At 35.8% G+C, this 15,068-nt stretch overlaps 1 protein-coding gene across 10 annotated transcripts in view; it reads right to left on the bottom strand.

Moving 5' to 3' along the window:
• Window positions 1-15,068, bottom strand: part of LOC107707213 (teneurin-2-like) — a 312,784-nt gene that overhangs the window by 234,904 nt on the left and 62,812 nt on the right. For 7 of the 10 annotated variants that reach the window (XM_016511148.1, XM_016511146.1, XM_016511150.1 and 4 more), the window contains 2 exons: window positions 5,918-5,959; window positions 3,111-3,386 (listed from right to left, as the gene is read on the bottom strand). In XM_016511148.1, coding sequence (XP_016366634.1) covers window positions 3,111-3,386; window positions 5,918-5,959 — 318 coding nt within the window. The remainder of the gene's footprint in view (window positions 1-3,110; window positions 3,387-5,917; window positions 5,960-15,068) is intronic. The other 3 variants (XM_016511151.1, XM_016511156.1, XM_016511157.1) reach the window with 1 other exon arrangement.

Below are 15,068 nucleotides of genomic sequence, written 5' to 3'. Positions count from 1 at the left end.
GGGGGGGGGGTATACTTACTTCCACAAAAATATCAAGCAGCAGAAAAGTTTTCACAATATTACTGCTTTTTACTATAGTTTTGATTTGTAGTTTTGGTGAGCATAAGATACTAAGATGGTAATGTATATTGCACATCCAGTGGTCTTTATTTTTATATTTACTTTTTACTTCTATATGGCACAATTCTCAGACTTGATGAATAGTGAATAAAATGCTGCATTATTTATTTCATGGTGTGTATTTTACAACCTCCTACATGTCTTGCAAAATCACATACTGAATAAGTTAAAATTGGCTTTAATTTAAATTCAAAAAGAGGTTTCGTATATTTCTTCACAATAAACCGTATGCATAACATTGGAATAACTTGTATTAATTTTAACAGACATTAAATAACACTAAACAAATAATTAAAGCTCAGTGCTGCTCAGTCTTCGCTAAAAGCTGCTTGTCTGAAAAACCTTGAAAAGCGACTGCTATTTTTATCTCAACAACTTCTGACTCTGTGCCCAATCAGATACTGACTAGTATGCCCATGTCTAGACCTAACATCTCAAAAGCACAAATGGATGTTTTTAGTCAAAGCGGGTGGTAGACTTTGAAAGCCGCTTTTACGTCTGGGAGAGTATTTGGAAAGAGGCAGACGGAGGGTGATAATGGATGAAAATTTTCTTCTGACCCCATTCGCTCTCCCTTTGTGAGTGACACCTGTCTTTCAAAGTGATTGGTGCTGCTGACACATCCTTATAACAAGGCAAAAGCGGAAGATGAGAGAGAGAAGTATATTGAAGTGCATCAGCATGCACAAAAAAATGTGAAAGAAAATAGATAAGGGGCAAAGATAGGGGTGAGGCTTAAAAGCGTTTTACTTGCTTCTATTTTGAACATACGCTTTCTTCCTTGTGAGCACACATCCACAGAAAGCAATATCCCGCTTCTAATTCAGTTCAGCTGCAAGAAAGCTTGATTTTCTCAAGCACAGACTCACAGAAGTATCAATCACGCCCTATCTAGTTTTTCATGTAAGTTTTTCATATGTATATGTGTGTGTGTGTGTATGTATATATATATATATATATATATATATATATATACATAGCCACAAGCAACAATCCAAGAACATGTGTGGAGAACATAATAGGTCTAATGGATGCATAAGGCCAATTCTGGGCAAAATAATACTTATAGAATCACTGTACTTATATGTAGACCTCCACGATGACTGCTCAATCAAAATTTAAAATACCACCATCTGAATTTTGATAGGCTCTTAGCAGCCTGATTTTAGGCATACTGTATGTTAGCCTCTGCCATGAATAAGATGCATGAAACATTCGTTCAATGAAACAGTTAAGATTGGCTGAATTCATAATAGCATAACACTATGTATTTACAGTATATGGCAGAAATAGTAAGAGTGTTATGCTAGTATGCCAAATGCATACCAAATTACAAGAATAGCATGCCAAATTTATATTTTCTACGACAGAAATAGCAAAAGTAGTATGCTAGTATACAAATCACATACTGAATTACAAACAGCATGCCGAACTCATATTTTCTACATTTCATATGGCAGAAACAGTAAGAGTAGTATGCTAATTGCCTACTGAATTAAATTTCTTCAAAAAAATGTATTGTAGAATTCTATTCTATTCTGAATTCAGAATAACATAATGAATGCAGTAAAAGTAGTATGCTAGTATGCCAAGCACCAACTGAGTTGATACCTTCAATTATTTATATTGTAGAAAGAGTAAGGGTATGGCTAGCATGCTATTCAGAACAGTGAATTCTTAACTGTACATGGCCGAAAAAATTATATAAGTTGCATGGTACTTGAAATAGCATACTTAATAAATATTTTTATATGGCAAAATAATTTTAAGTATGCTATTCCCAATTCAGCAATTTTTTTTTTCAAGCTGAAAGTCGGTGCTTGATCCTCTAAAAAAAAGTGTCATAACTCATATGTACTGTATTGATTGTGTATTGAATCTCAGATTATTGCTGTTGGTGCAAGGCAACACATTATTAAGATGATAAAAAAAAAAAAAAGTCTTGAATTTTACGGTTCCTCTGTGACTCACACATCCTGCACAGATTATCAGGCACAGCCTGGGTTACGTTTAATTGGGATTTCAGTGGGAATGAGCCACGGTGCCGCACTGAGAGACGGTGTCCAGCTCGCGTCCACTGCTGTCGGAGCAGACAGGCATGCGATCTGGTGACTGGCACTTGCTGTGCCCACGCACTTCCCGTGCCGTAAAAACCGAAGACGGCGCTAGGAAACAGCGGCCGGGAGATTAGCGTGGCAATTAACTGTGAAGCAATTATCAGCCGGCGAGATGAAGACGACTGCTTTCCAAGGTGTTTCTTTATGTGTTTAATAGCTGTAGAGTAGTTTGATAAATTGTCAGAGCGAGTTTGTGCGATGCTAGAATTCACGGCTGACGGATCTGTTTGAGGTCTGATACGGTGAGAACTCAATTAATTAGTAGGAGTTTTTGCCTATCATTAACCCATTCGGACACTTTCTACAAACTATGCAAAGATTTAAGATGCCACCAAATTAACGAGGAGTGTGGAATCGAGGAACATGTTGCCGAATTCTTGCCAGGAAAGGTACCGGGAGGCATTCAGTCGTCAACAATAACATCCATGCAGGCAGAAATGCGTGGGGGGAGAAAAGTCACAATGTTTTCGCTTGATGAACATGCGTCCTTTGACATTTTTAAAACTTCTTTCGGTGTATGATCTTTTTATATTAACTGAGTGTGACATGTCATGCTGTATCCAGTCTATTTATACACATCTTCAGTGGCAGATTAGCTTTAAAGCACTGCAGTTTGACTAACAAAAGCAGGTTTGGTTTGGGAAATGATTACAGATGCACAGTGACACCCAGGTAAGAGCAACGCAAAATGAAATTCATTCAGCTCTAAACGAGTCGAACAAATAAAAGTGAATGTTTTATCACATGTTGCACATTTTTGGCATCTGTTCTCACACACCTTACACTCTAAACGCCTTTTCTGTCGCACCCTCGGTTTCTCGTAAACACGACACTCGCTCTTTGCTCTGCTAATTCTCGCATGCTATCTCTCACCTGATTCGTCGTCAGACTTGTTCTCGTTCTCGGAGTCGGTGAGGGTAAGAGCTGAGTTCTCCCGGCTGGAGAGGCCAGAGCTGCGGCGGGACTTGATGTCGTGGCCGGCCCACAGCTGGATGGCTCGCTCCGGTGAGATCGTGCCCTCTGGGTCGGAGTCCGCATCGGAGCTGGCGCTCAGAGAGTAGCCGCGCTGCAAGAGGCCGATGTCTGGGCAGTACGCGTTCTGATGCGGGGCCGGTTCACAAATGCCCAGCTCGGCTAGAGTAAAGTTCCCTAAAGTGGTAAAAACAAAGCACAACCTGTCAGTCGTCGATGCATATGGAGGGAATGGCCTGAGGCGGCTGTGATTCATCCTGTGAAGAAAGTCATTTACACACACACACTACAGCTATACTAATCAAGAAAGTTAACCAACTAAGCTAATGAACTATTTTTAGACAGTGCATACAGCCTTTCTAATAGCATCACTTGGTAGGACATAAAACACAGGATATCATGACTGTACCATACTTTGGCAACGACTTGATACTAAAACAAAACACATATGATACCAGAAGAGAATTACAGCATTAATAGTGATCAAACAACAATACTGGCAAGAAAAAAGGAAACAACTCATTGCTTTTAATTTACTTGGTTTTTGGTTAATCTGTTCAAATTTGTAATAATATTGAACAGTTTTAAAAAAGGAGTATTATTTAGCATATGAGTTTTTGCTGTGGTATCACAAATCGTGAGATGTCAGTGGTATTGGTATGAATGTTCGGCAATGATCTGTTGCTTTTTCTAGACACAAAGGAGGAGCTATGAGTGCTTTTTACTCTTAATTTATTTATACTTTCAAAAGTATATGAACAAATAAATAAAAAGTCTGAAATGCATGCATGTGTTAAGCAAAATCTAAATGCAGAGTTGTATTGTTACAATATATCATGAAGCAATGATCACTAATTCATTTATGAAATAATTAAAATTGTCAGCCTCAAAGTCTTTTACACAAAGTCCAATGGCATGTTTAAAACAAATGTTATGTACACAAGCTTTTTTGCATCTCTCTCTCTCTCTCTCTCTGTCTACAGTATATAGACAGCATATAAACAAACACTCTTTTCAGATAATTGTGAGTTTTTCCAATGTTTTCTCTGGACGTTGTAAGGCACTATTCTTTGTAAAGCTGCTTTGGAACAATACAGTATGTACTGTGAAAACCGCTTTACAAATAAATTGAATAGAACTGAATTGAACATTCAAACTATATTAAGGCAGAGACTCACAAAGCAAAGGGGGGCAGCAGGAGCCTGAGGTTTAACAGCTCAAATCAGTGGACGTCAGCTCAGACGTCAGGTTATGTGTGGTGCAGGGCTAAGGGGCCTATTTTATCCTGCAGCTCTTTACCTGCTGCGAAATTTCTTTCACAGCATCACACCTCCTACTTTGATGAGTGTGACCATGCTCATGCACACACATAACCTCGACTACCACATTCACAGAGACCTGGACACACACACACACACACACACACATATATATATATATATGTAGCACGTCATCCAAATTAAATTAAAGCACATCAAACTGAATCAATAAACACAACGGAGTCCCAATTAAGGACAGGCTGTGGGAAAACAATTAAAGGATAAGGCATGAACAACCAATTTCTTCTCTCCAGTAATTAAAAGAGTCAATGCATGCCCTCCAATCAGCTGTAAATGAAGAAGCAATTTCATTCATTAACACTCCTTAAGACAGGAATCTTCACAGCGGCTGGGATCGATATTGTTAAAATCAAAAGAACTTCATAGTCGCTTTATTCCTGACTATGTGGTGAGTGGAGATAAAACACAAACCACTTTTGATAGTAGCTCGAATACGTGAGAGGTTTGGCATGACATGCAGGCGGCGCCGTCTCAGTCTCTGTCCGGCGCGGGTGAAATAATTATAATGCTTTAGGTGAGGTACAATTCATATTTCTTCATTAAATAACTTATAAAGTAATTTGAAAAAGTTTCTGTGAGACATAATTTCACAAACTGCGTGAGTGAATCACCGCGCGCGCGCTCTTTCTCTCTCAAAATGCAAATGTCTTCAAATCACATCGCGTCTGCACTATAAGTGAGCTGCATGCTGCACAGTTGACACAGGAATTGTCACTTGCATCGAGGCAGAGTCACATCGTGACTAAAGTTTATAAAATGCATTTTTTTATTTTTAATTCTTGCCAGTGTTTAAACCATTCAACGCTCGCGTGCTCTCCTGGAGACCGTGCCCTCGTGCACACTCGCAGAGCACACACATAACGCCAGGTTCACATTACTTTGTTTGCAGTGCGTATGTGGTGCGTATTTTTTCAGCGCTAATGTTAACGGATTAAAGCGTTCACACTGCGCACACGGTTGCGGTTTGGCAGTGCGTTTAGGAGCGGTGCGTCTGCAGCAGTGCAGAGATCGTTTCCACACCGAGTCTATTTTTGCTGCGCTGAATTAAAGTAACAGCGCATTGTTTGCGGTAAATATGATCATGCATTGACACAAAAATGTAGTAATTACACCATAAATGCATATAATTAAAGTCTACTGTGTTTTACAGTCAACACATAGGCTATGGCTTTTTGGCTAGGTTTAAAGGAAAGGAAAATTTAATACTTACTTACTTAATTACTTAATTTGTATGCTGTGAGAACTGGACACATTTACAACAACTAATATAACTACACAGCTACAAAATAACTCTGGACTTTTCTATGCTACTAGTAATGCTACAAACACAACTAGTACTGCTATCAGTCTAGTCAGACCGTACTGTACCTGACATGAAGTAGCTCAGGAATGGGGAGAGATCCATGTACTCTGCGAGGGCAACAACAAGACAAAACACCATCTTTAATACCCAACAAACTCGCGTTTAACCTGATACATTTATCACATACTGCACTGCTAACATTTCTTCCAGCATCTCACAAATAGGTTTTCCCACTATAGAGTGTTTATTATTGCTTTTCATAAAAGAATAAAACAGGTTTGCATAAAACAAAAACATTTTTGATAGAAAACCACAAAAATTTTATTCCTAGGTTTGTATGTGTGTTTATGTAGCATTTTTGAGTATGCAGGTAAGAGAGACTATTTGTTCCCCCTTATATTTTCATGAACAAATGTACAGTGGCTCAAAAAGTATTGAAGTAATTACCATTAAATGCCATTAAATCCGATATCAAATAATAATGATAGATAGATAGATAGATAGATAGATAGCATATGCATGAAGACGTTTATAAACATTTGATGGATATCTGCAGACTGTAAAGAAACAGACCATCTTGTTCTCTTCTTATGTTTACAAATTTCTAGTACAGCCAGATGGAAAAATACCATAGTAAACCAAAAGAATGGGCATCTTTTTCTCAAACTGGGAATCATTCCCGGAGTGGGGACCAATCCCAAAAACACACTCAAGCCTGTCGAAATCACAACTCCCAAAGGAGGTGGTCTTTCACAGAGAGAGGCTGCAAAAACAAACCCACCATCTTCAAAACCATGTAATGTCATCAAAATGTCTCATAACTTCAATATGTTCTTTTAAAGTTCTTCAAAATACAACATACTTGTATGCGTGTGTGTGTGTATTTCATTCTTGTTTCTTGAACACTTCAGATGTTAAGATTTTTACATTGGCTGGTGGATGCAATTCTTTTTGCAGCATGAGAACTCCTATCCTCCTGTGGGTTATTTACTCAATTACACACATTTCATTACCTCTGATGATCTGGACTTTATGTCTCTCATAAGCTCCTCTGATCAGGGACCATGCCTGTTTCTTCATTGCACACACTTCACTTCACCTGTGCTTACAATGACTGCAGTAAGAGCTACCCCGGATCCATATATTCTTGACCTCTGGCTTTCTATTTCCTGTGCTCACTCTTCTCCTGACAGTGGTCTTCAAATAGTAGAACTCAATTCTTACATGTCACGCATTTGCTGAGGTTACTAAACTACTTCCTGCAGCTAGCAAAGTCAATGGTCTCTGAGGCAGTAAAACAAGTTGTCCTTGTTCTGTAGTTGTCTAAAACACTTTTAATAGTTTTAATAATGAACTAATGTTTACCAGCAACACCATCTGAAGATATACTATTTATAGGTCACATCTTTCATATTTCACAAAAAAATTGCGGAAATAAAACTGCCACTTGTGCACAAACCCATGATGTAGTTTGATCTACATTTTTAATTGTTTTAATGGTAATTTACAGAATGGATGTATGTACAGAATGTAAATTAGATGTTAATACAATTTTCGACCGAACGTACATTGCACATAAAATATCATTACAAAAGTTTGGGGTTGGTAAGATTTTGTAATGTTTATGACATTAGTCTCTCATGCTCACCAAGGCTGCATTTATTTGATCAAAAATACAGTAAAATAATAAATAATATATAATAATAATATATTCCTGTGATGTCAAATCTAAATTTCCAGCAGCCATTACTCCAGTCTTCGTTTATTCTAATATGCTGATTTGGTGCTATTTTTCATTATTATTATTATTGTTATTATTATTTTTTTGTGTGAAAACCATTCTGTATTTTTTCAGGATTCTTTGATGAATAGAAAGTGCAAAATAACATTTTTTTTCTGTTTCAGTGTTTTTCAATCAATAATTAAAACTTAAATTTACTAATTTATTATATTATTTGTTATTAATAATTATTTTAACTGACCCTTAACTTTTGAACGCTAGTGTATAGAACACAATAACATTTCAAATCACAGTAGAAAAACAGCTGCATTTTAATTGATCACCACACGCGCACAACTTAAAATACATATAAAAATAACAGTGCAAATAATGAAATGAATAGCAGAAACAGTCAACAATATGGTAATTTGCATGATTTTTCATGATGTGCTGGAAAACAGTACCACATCCAATTCAGCCGATATCACAATATACTATATATATATATATAAAGGGCTCTGAAAGTCTGAGAAAAATCAACTTTTTATCTCTAATGTATATATGGTTAGTTAACAGATTGTCATATCCGTAAGCTCTTAGATGTTGGCTATTCCAGCTTTATCTGTGCATATGAGGTATAACATATTTACACTCTTACATCAACAGTATGTGCATTTTAAGCTACTTTGGTGAATCTGCCAAGCGAATCAATGTAAATATAAATGCAAATAAAAAAGTAAAACAGGTAGAGAAGGTAGGAGGCAGATCATCGGAGAGAGAGAAAAAAAGTGATACATTATCACAGTGATTAACAGTGTGTGTGCACTTCACATATGTACAGCTGAGTAAGAAGCCATCTGTGCAGATCTGAATTCACAGTTGTGGATGGTGTTATTTAAAGACCTGTCAACTGATCTAAAGTAATGGATCTATCTCTCTATCTATATATCTATCTATTCATGCATCCATAACTCCTCAAAAATGACTTTCAGTGACCTTACCAGCATCTTTCATTTCACATTACATTTTAGGTGCCAAATTAGTATAACATGTCTTAAGAAAAAGTTCAGAACTACTTTCAATAATTTTGAAGACCACAGGGGGGTTGCGTAGGGTCTTAAAAAGGGGCTTTTAGAGACTCTAATTTGACATCCAGTGCTCGTATCCAGGCTGGAGGTGTGTTTCTCCTATGTTTTTTGCATTAAAGCCTTTTACAGGTGCCCGAACACACACTGAGGTAATTTACGGGCCTTACACGCCCCCGAGGACTGACTCAAATCCCATTTTAGGCCCCAAGAGTGGAAATTGTCCGCTGGTCATTATGCTTCATCAGACCCATGAAAGAAGCATTTGACTTTCCTGAGAGAGGGGGCTGATTGGCCATTTGAGTAATATAAAAAGACCTCCGCTTCAGCAGGGGGAAGGATGTGATTTCTGCGTCTAGATCTGCATGCCTCTCTGTGGTCTCTCTATAACCGCCCACACCCCACTACTGATGATGGCGGGTAATGGACCTGCTCCAGGGAGCGTCTTTGTGCTGCATGTTTGTTCATGTTCTGTGGGCTGATGGTTATTATTGTTACTGAAGGCATGCGCTGAGGAAATGGGACTCTGTGGGAACCTGCGAGAATAAGTGAGCGCTGGCTGAAACTTATTTAAATCTGCCACTTGACAAATTGAGACTTTACCTCTTTTAAACGAAACTTTGGGAAGAGTTACGTGAAGGGTACAACATTTTTAAATTGTCACACCTACATAAAATATGTAGGAGAAATGACACACAGTGAATCCAAAAAGCATTTGGACACTTTAAGCATTTTTAAAATGAATAATTGTCACTGTGTTAGAATATCAAACCGAGTGACACGTTGATGTCTTGCAATTCAGACTTTTTTTCTTAAACATCACACATTTTTATTTTTCTTAAACATCACACAATTTTGTATATACATATATATATATATATATATATATATATATATATATATACAAAATTGTGTTTTATATATACAAAATTGTGTTTTACTCAATATATATCAATCAAAAAAAAAAAAAGACCTCTGGCAGAAACAGACTTCCGCAGTTACTTGTCGTTTCTTTATGTAATCAATTAAATTTACAAGCAATTTCAAAGGGAAAATTGTTTCTACATCAATTTCTTTTCAGTGTACAGGGTTAATACATAGAGTATGAGGACGAATAAACCCTGATATAAAGAAAAGGAGGTATGTAGAGGGAAAGGAAATAAATCAAGGTCAGCCTGCTGGGTTCTAGGTAAGGTATGCTATGAAGTGGATTGTGGGATTTTGGTGCCATTAATGAAATGACACAGCTGGCTCTGATCCCCTCTAGATATCTACACGCAGGTCCATTCGCTTTTTCAGCTCACGCACATACACAACCACGACACCTTCAATCAGTCAGCACCCGTTTAGATTTGCCTCTTATTCAACAATCACTGTATTGTGCTCTCCAAGCAACTCCTTAATGCAGTGCTCTATAATTATATTGCTATGGAGACGCAGTTGGGTTCTCCATCATTCGCTCGTGACTGCTACACCTACATTTGATAGAGATACAGATTTTCCATAATTGACTAACGGTATACTGCTCTCCATGGGAAATCAGCTCCTGCCACAGATACAAGTAACAGGTAACAAGTTCATTTTTTTTTTATTTTCACCATAATTCTCACACATAACCTTTCATTTTTTAGACATTTTCTGATTCAAGCACAAGTAACAGGTAACAAGTTCATTTTTTTTTTATTTTCACCATAATTCTTACACATAACCTTTCATTTTTTAGACATTTTCTGATTCAAGCATATAAATGGAAACAGTTTTACTATATATATATATATATATATATACATACACACACACACACACACAATTTAGGGTGTGGTCAGTAAGATTTGATTTATTTATTTATTTTTATATTTATATAATATTTTTTTATATATTTTTTTTAAGCTTTAAGCTTCACTTATTTGATCATAAAATATTTCTACAATTTACAATAACAGTTATTTATTTAAAAATTTTATTTATTCCTGTGATGGCAAAGCTGATTTTTCAACATCATTACACCAGTCTTCAGTGTCACATGATCCTTCAGAAATTAGTGATCAAGAGACATTTTTTTAATTATTATTTTTTTATTATTATCAATGTTGAAAACAGTTATGCTGTTTATTATTTTTGTGGAAACTGTGATACATAAGTATTTTATTTTATTTTGGGTTCTTTGATGAATACAAATTAAAGTTACAGTTGTAGTAATGTTGTCATGTTATTAGTTTTTTATTATGTCTATATAGGTTTTTTATTAAGTTTTAGTTGTATTTCATTTGAGTTATTTCAGTACTTCAACATAATGGAAATGAAATAATATATATATATTGAATGTATTTATATACATGTATATGTATATGTGTGTGGCTGTACATATGTAGATGTTTTTTGGTGTTTGGCTTAGTGTTATGTTAGAATCATTATTATAATCATACCTTTTGTTCTTTTAATATTTTGAATTGTTTTTAGCTTTATTTTTTTGTTTTCATTTAAATGTTTAGTTTTGAAATGTTGTTGTATGCATTTGTCATTTTTATTTAATTTCTTTTATTTTCTTAAATGTGTATATATATAGTATTTATAGAGTTTTAGCTTTTAGTTTTAATTACTTTTTCTTATTTGTAAGTCGCTTTGGATAAAAGCGTCTGCTAAATGACTAAAAGTAAAGTAAAGTAAAGAATACAAAGCTTGAAAAAAACAGCATTTATTTGAAATAGAAATCTTTTGTAACATTATACATTTCTTTACTGTCACTTCAATCTAAAAAAACTTTTTTTTTTTTTTATATTTATTTAACTTTATATTAAATGGCTTTTATTTTGACAGCACTAAATTTAAAACACACAAGCACTTTCTCAACTAGTGCTGAAAAACGCAACAGAAAAAATAACTAGACACGTTTTCAGTATAAAATGTCAAGATGTGACACGACTAGTTACTTTTAATACATAAATTGCACAATATTTTAACACCCTACAGTAAAAATAACGTCTCCCAGCACTGCAGATACCGAGCGGAAACAGCCGCTTCATCTTGGCTGAACGTGTGAGGAACACATCTAGCACGCTGTCTGATTCAGAGCCTCCTACCTGTCCCTGTGACATCAGATCCTGCGTGGGGCGTGCTGGCGCTGTAGGTGGTATATGCTATCATCGGTGGTCTCAGAAGGGCAGGGTGTTAATTGAGAGGGTTGACGCTCAGCAGTGGGCGTCCGGTGAGTTTTCACAGCATACTTTGCTCCCAAGATGCATAGCACATCATTAGGGCCCCCATTAATGTTGGGACATAGAGTTAACAGCTAAGCAAGAACAGGGCCCTCAGTGTCAAACGCCCTGCCCCATGTGAGCCACCTGCACCGCACGGCCACTCAACACCTTTTAATTGGGCCGCAGAAATAGATCTGACCCCACTGGGAGCCATTTTGTTTCTCATAAAGCACCTGACATAAGCCCTTGGTAATAACACCATCACATATGCTGCAAAAGCATGACATGTTTGAAGACCTGAAGGAAGCAGATCTAAATCCTTGGGGAGCGCTAAGAGGGTGAGTATATATTTTTTTGCCATTCGAGTTGGGGTCCCATTGGTGGCATCTGGTTAACAGTTTGTAAATTTGTGGTGACAACTTTATCGAAACATCTGTCTGCATTTGGCACTCCATTACACCCGTATAATAGCTTGAGTTGTATTTACTAATCAATCGAGAGAGCACCAAAACGTATCTCTAATTTATGAGACCTTCAGTATTTCCCATTACACCACAAGCTCGCTGCTCATTACACAAAGTGTCATTTTAACCTCTGAAGAAAAAAAAAAACATGAGAAATGTCTGAATGTTTTACGGAGAGTCTCCAGGCACTGAGCGAGATGCTTTATAAGACTGGATTTGACAAAGTATTAAATACCCTGCACTCGGCAGCGTAGTGCCATAATTGAACCCAAGGGCAAAAGCGCCCCAAATTGCAGCCACTTAGCCACGCTATACTGTACCAAACATTCAATAATTAAAAGAATCCTTCCTACGGAGGGATAAAACAACAGCCTTTAAGATACAGGGAATGCCATCTGCAATTAGACAGAGCTTAGCAGGCTGGTGTCAGAAGAGGTGTCACAGCTGTCCAAACTGTGAGTTTAACTGGCATGTCATGAGTGCTATTAAGCACCAGCTGACCCCCTGATGGCCTTCAGGGCTCAGACTGCCCACTGAGTCTTGTCTTTTTGGATATGGTGCACTGGTACCGTGGTAAGCTCCTTCATTAGGCTTCTCAACCACCCACTGCAGCTGCCATGGACAAAAGGGTGTTCGGAGGTAGGACTTGAAGGACCGAGACCCATAACTAGGGACATAACTAGTAACCTATATTATTATATCTGTAAGTTGTTTGCAGTTGCCAAGCAATGTATTAGCTTTAATATAGAGCTCACATGTTTTTATTTATAGTCATTTCATGTCAGCAGCTTTAAGCATAAATCCAATCAGAAAAAGTCATAGTTTTTAACCTTATCTTTATAAAAGGTAAAATGGCCCCATGCCAATCCTGCAAGCTATTCTAATTTTAAACTAGCTGTTTGTGAAGGGTATGGCACTTTTCACACGCACACACACAATAAAAAATAAACTAACAAAACTAATTTTAAAAAATGCTGTTATTAGTAGTAGTAGTAAAAATAATCATATAAATAGTATTTGCTACCAAAAAGAAAAAAAAAATTATTTGGACTAAATAGCAGAGGCCATGTGTACATATATGCATATACAATTACATTTTTCATTAAATGATTCAGCCCTCATGGGAATCAAGATAACATAATGAAACAATGTTGGCTGTGATCATAATGTGCATTTGCCTTGAGAGATTCCAGAACAGATTAATGGCTTTCAGCAAGAATATGCCATATTAAATTCTTAAAAGATTAAGCGACATGTTAATGCAATTATTGTAAGCCTGCTGGCATATATGTACAACCTAAGATCAGCCGTGAGTGGAGACTGTCCAAATACCAAATATGCATTGTTAAATGTATAATTCTTAAATGCTAATTCTGAGTACTGGGACAGAACACACTACGAAACTGGAGAACAACAACAACAACAACAACAAAAAACAACCTCATAATCAACTATTGATTAACGATTAATCTATCGACTAATTTATCGATTAATCTAAACGATTAATTTCCCACAAAAAAATCAACAATTTTACTTAAGAATATTTTATTAAACTATATTTTATTAAACCAAATGAAATCCAAATTTCTATGAAATCCTTTTTTTAAAGCAAAAGTAAAGTGCAACAAGAAGCAAGTGTCCATCTCATAGTCCAAATCACTGAATCGATTAATCTATCGACTAATTTATCGATTAATCTAAATGATTAATTTCCCACAAAAAAAATCAGCAATTTTACTTAAGAATATTTTATTAAACTATATTTTATTAAACCAAATGAAATCCAATTTTTTTTTAAGCAAAAGTAAAGTGCAACATAGAGTGCAAGAAGCAAGTGTCCATCTCATAGTCCAAATCACTGAAATCAAAGTTCAGTATTATAGTGTAAGAATGACAACATATCCACATGTTCTAGTCTACTAATAATAAAATTATAATCAAAAAACACTTTTTAAAGGAGTATTTACCAGAAATGTTATTTACCAGAATTTATTTAGGAGAAAAATGCAAATGTGCAGTATTTCTGAAAAAAAAGAAGAAGAAAAAAACGCCATTAAAATTTATTTTAAATAAAATCAATGAATTGGAGATGCTTTTGATTATTAAAATGTAATGGAACCATTAAAATGGAATCCAGAAAATAATGGAAAACAGAATTTGTTAAAGATAAAACTGTAGAACTCAATTAATTAGACAGGCTTTTTGATTAATACAATTTTATTTAACCATTAAAACTGAATGAAAAAATAAAAATGGAAAAAAAACTGAATTTGGAAATAAAACGGATTACATAGGGCCCTATAATTATAAATAATTTTTTTGTGGTAATAAAAATAGATGTAAGTGAACAATAGTCTTTAAAATTACTTAAAATACATATATAATAGCAATGAGGCAATAATAATTAGTTCAAATAAAGTATCAAAAGCAAGAAATCATATGGTTTTATTGAACAAAACTGTTAAAATACATAATGTATTATAAACAATAGAGCTAATGTAAATTACGCATTACAACAAGGGCCTGCAGAGGGCGCCAACGGCCTGATGATTGTTTTTACACATTGCTGTGCGATCTTATGCTTGTTTAATATTGACCAAGCTCCATTTAATTTAAATGTCCACTTAATCTTTAATATTTTGCCATTTCTTTAGGACAGAAATGCTATGGCCACTGTAATTAAATGAATATGTGGACATCAAAACGTGTAAACTCAGAGTGAGGGTTTGAAACCGCGATGTTTTCTCCTG

Source organism: Sinocyclocheilus rhinocerous, unplaced genomic scaffold, assembly GCF_001515625.1.
Source record: "Sinocyclocheilus rhinocerous isolate Xijiao unplaced genomic scaffold, SAMN03320098_v1.1 scaffold174, whole genome shotgun sequence".
NCBI classification, from domain to species: domain Eukaryota; kingdom Metazoa; phylum Chordata; class Actinopteri; order Cypriniformes; family Cyprinidae; genus Sinocyclocheilus; species Sinocyclocheilus rhinocerous.
The sequence above is the reverse complement of the archived record's forward strand: the minus strand, read 5'-3'. Positions and strand labels throughout refer to the sequence as shown.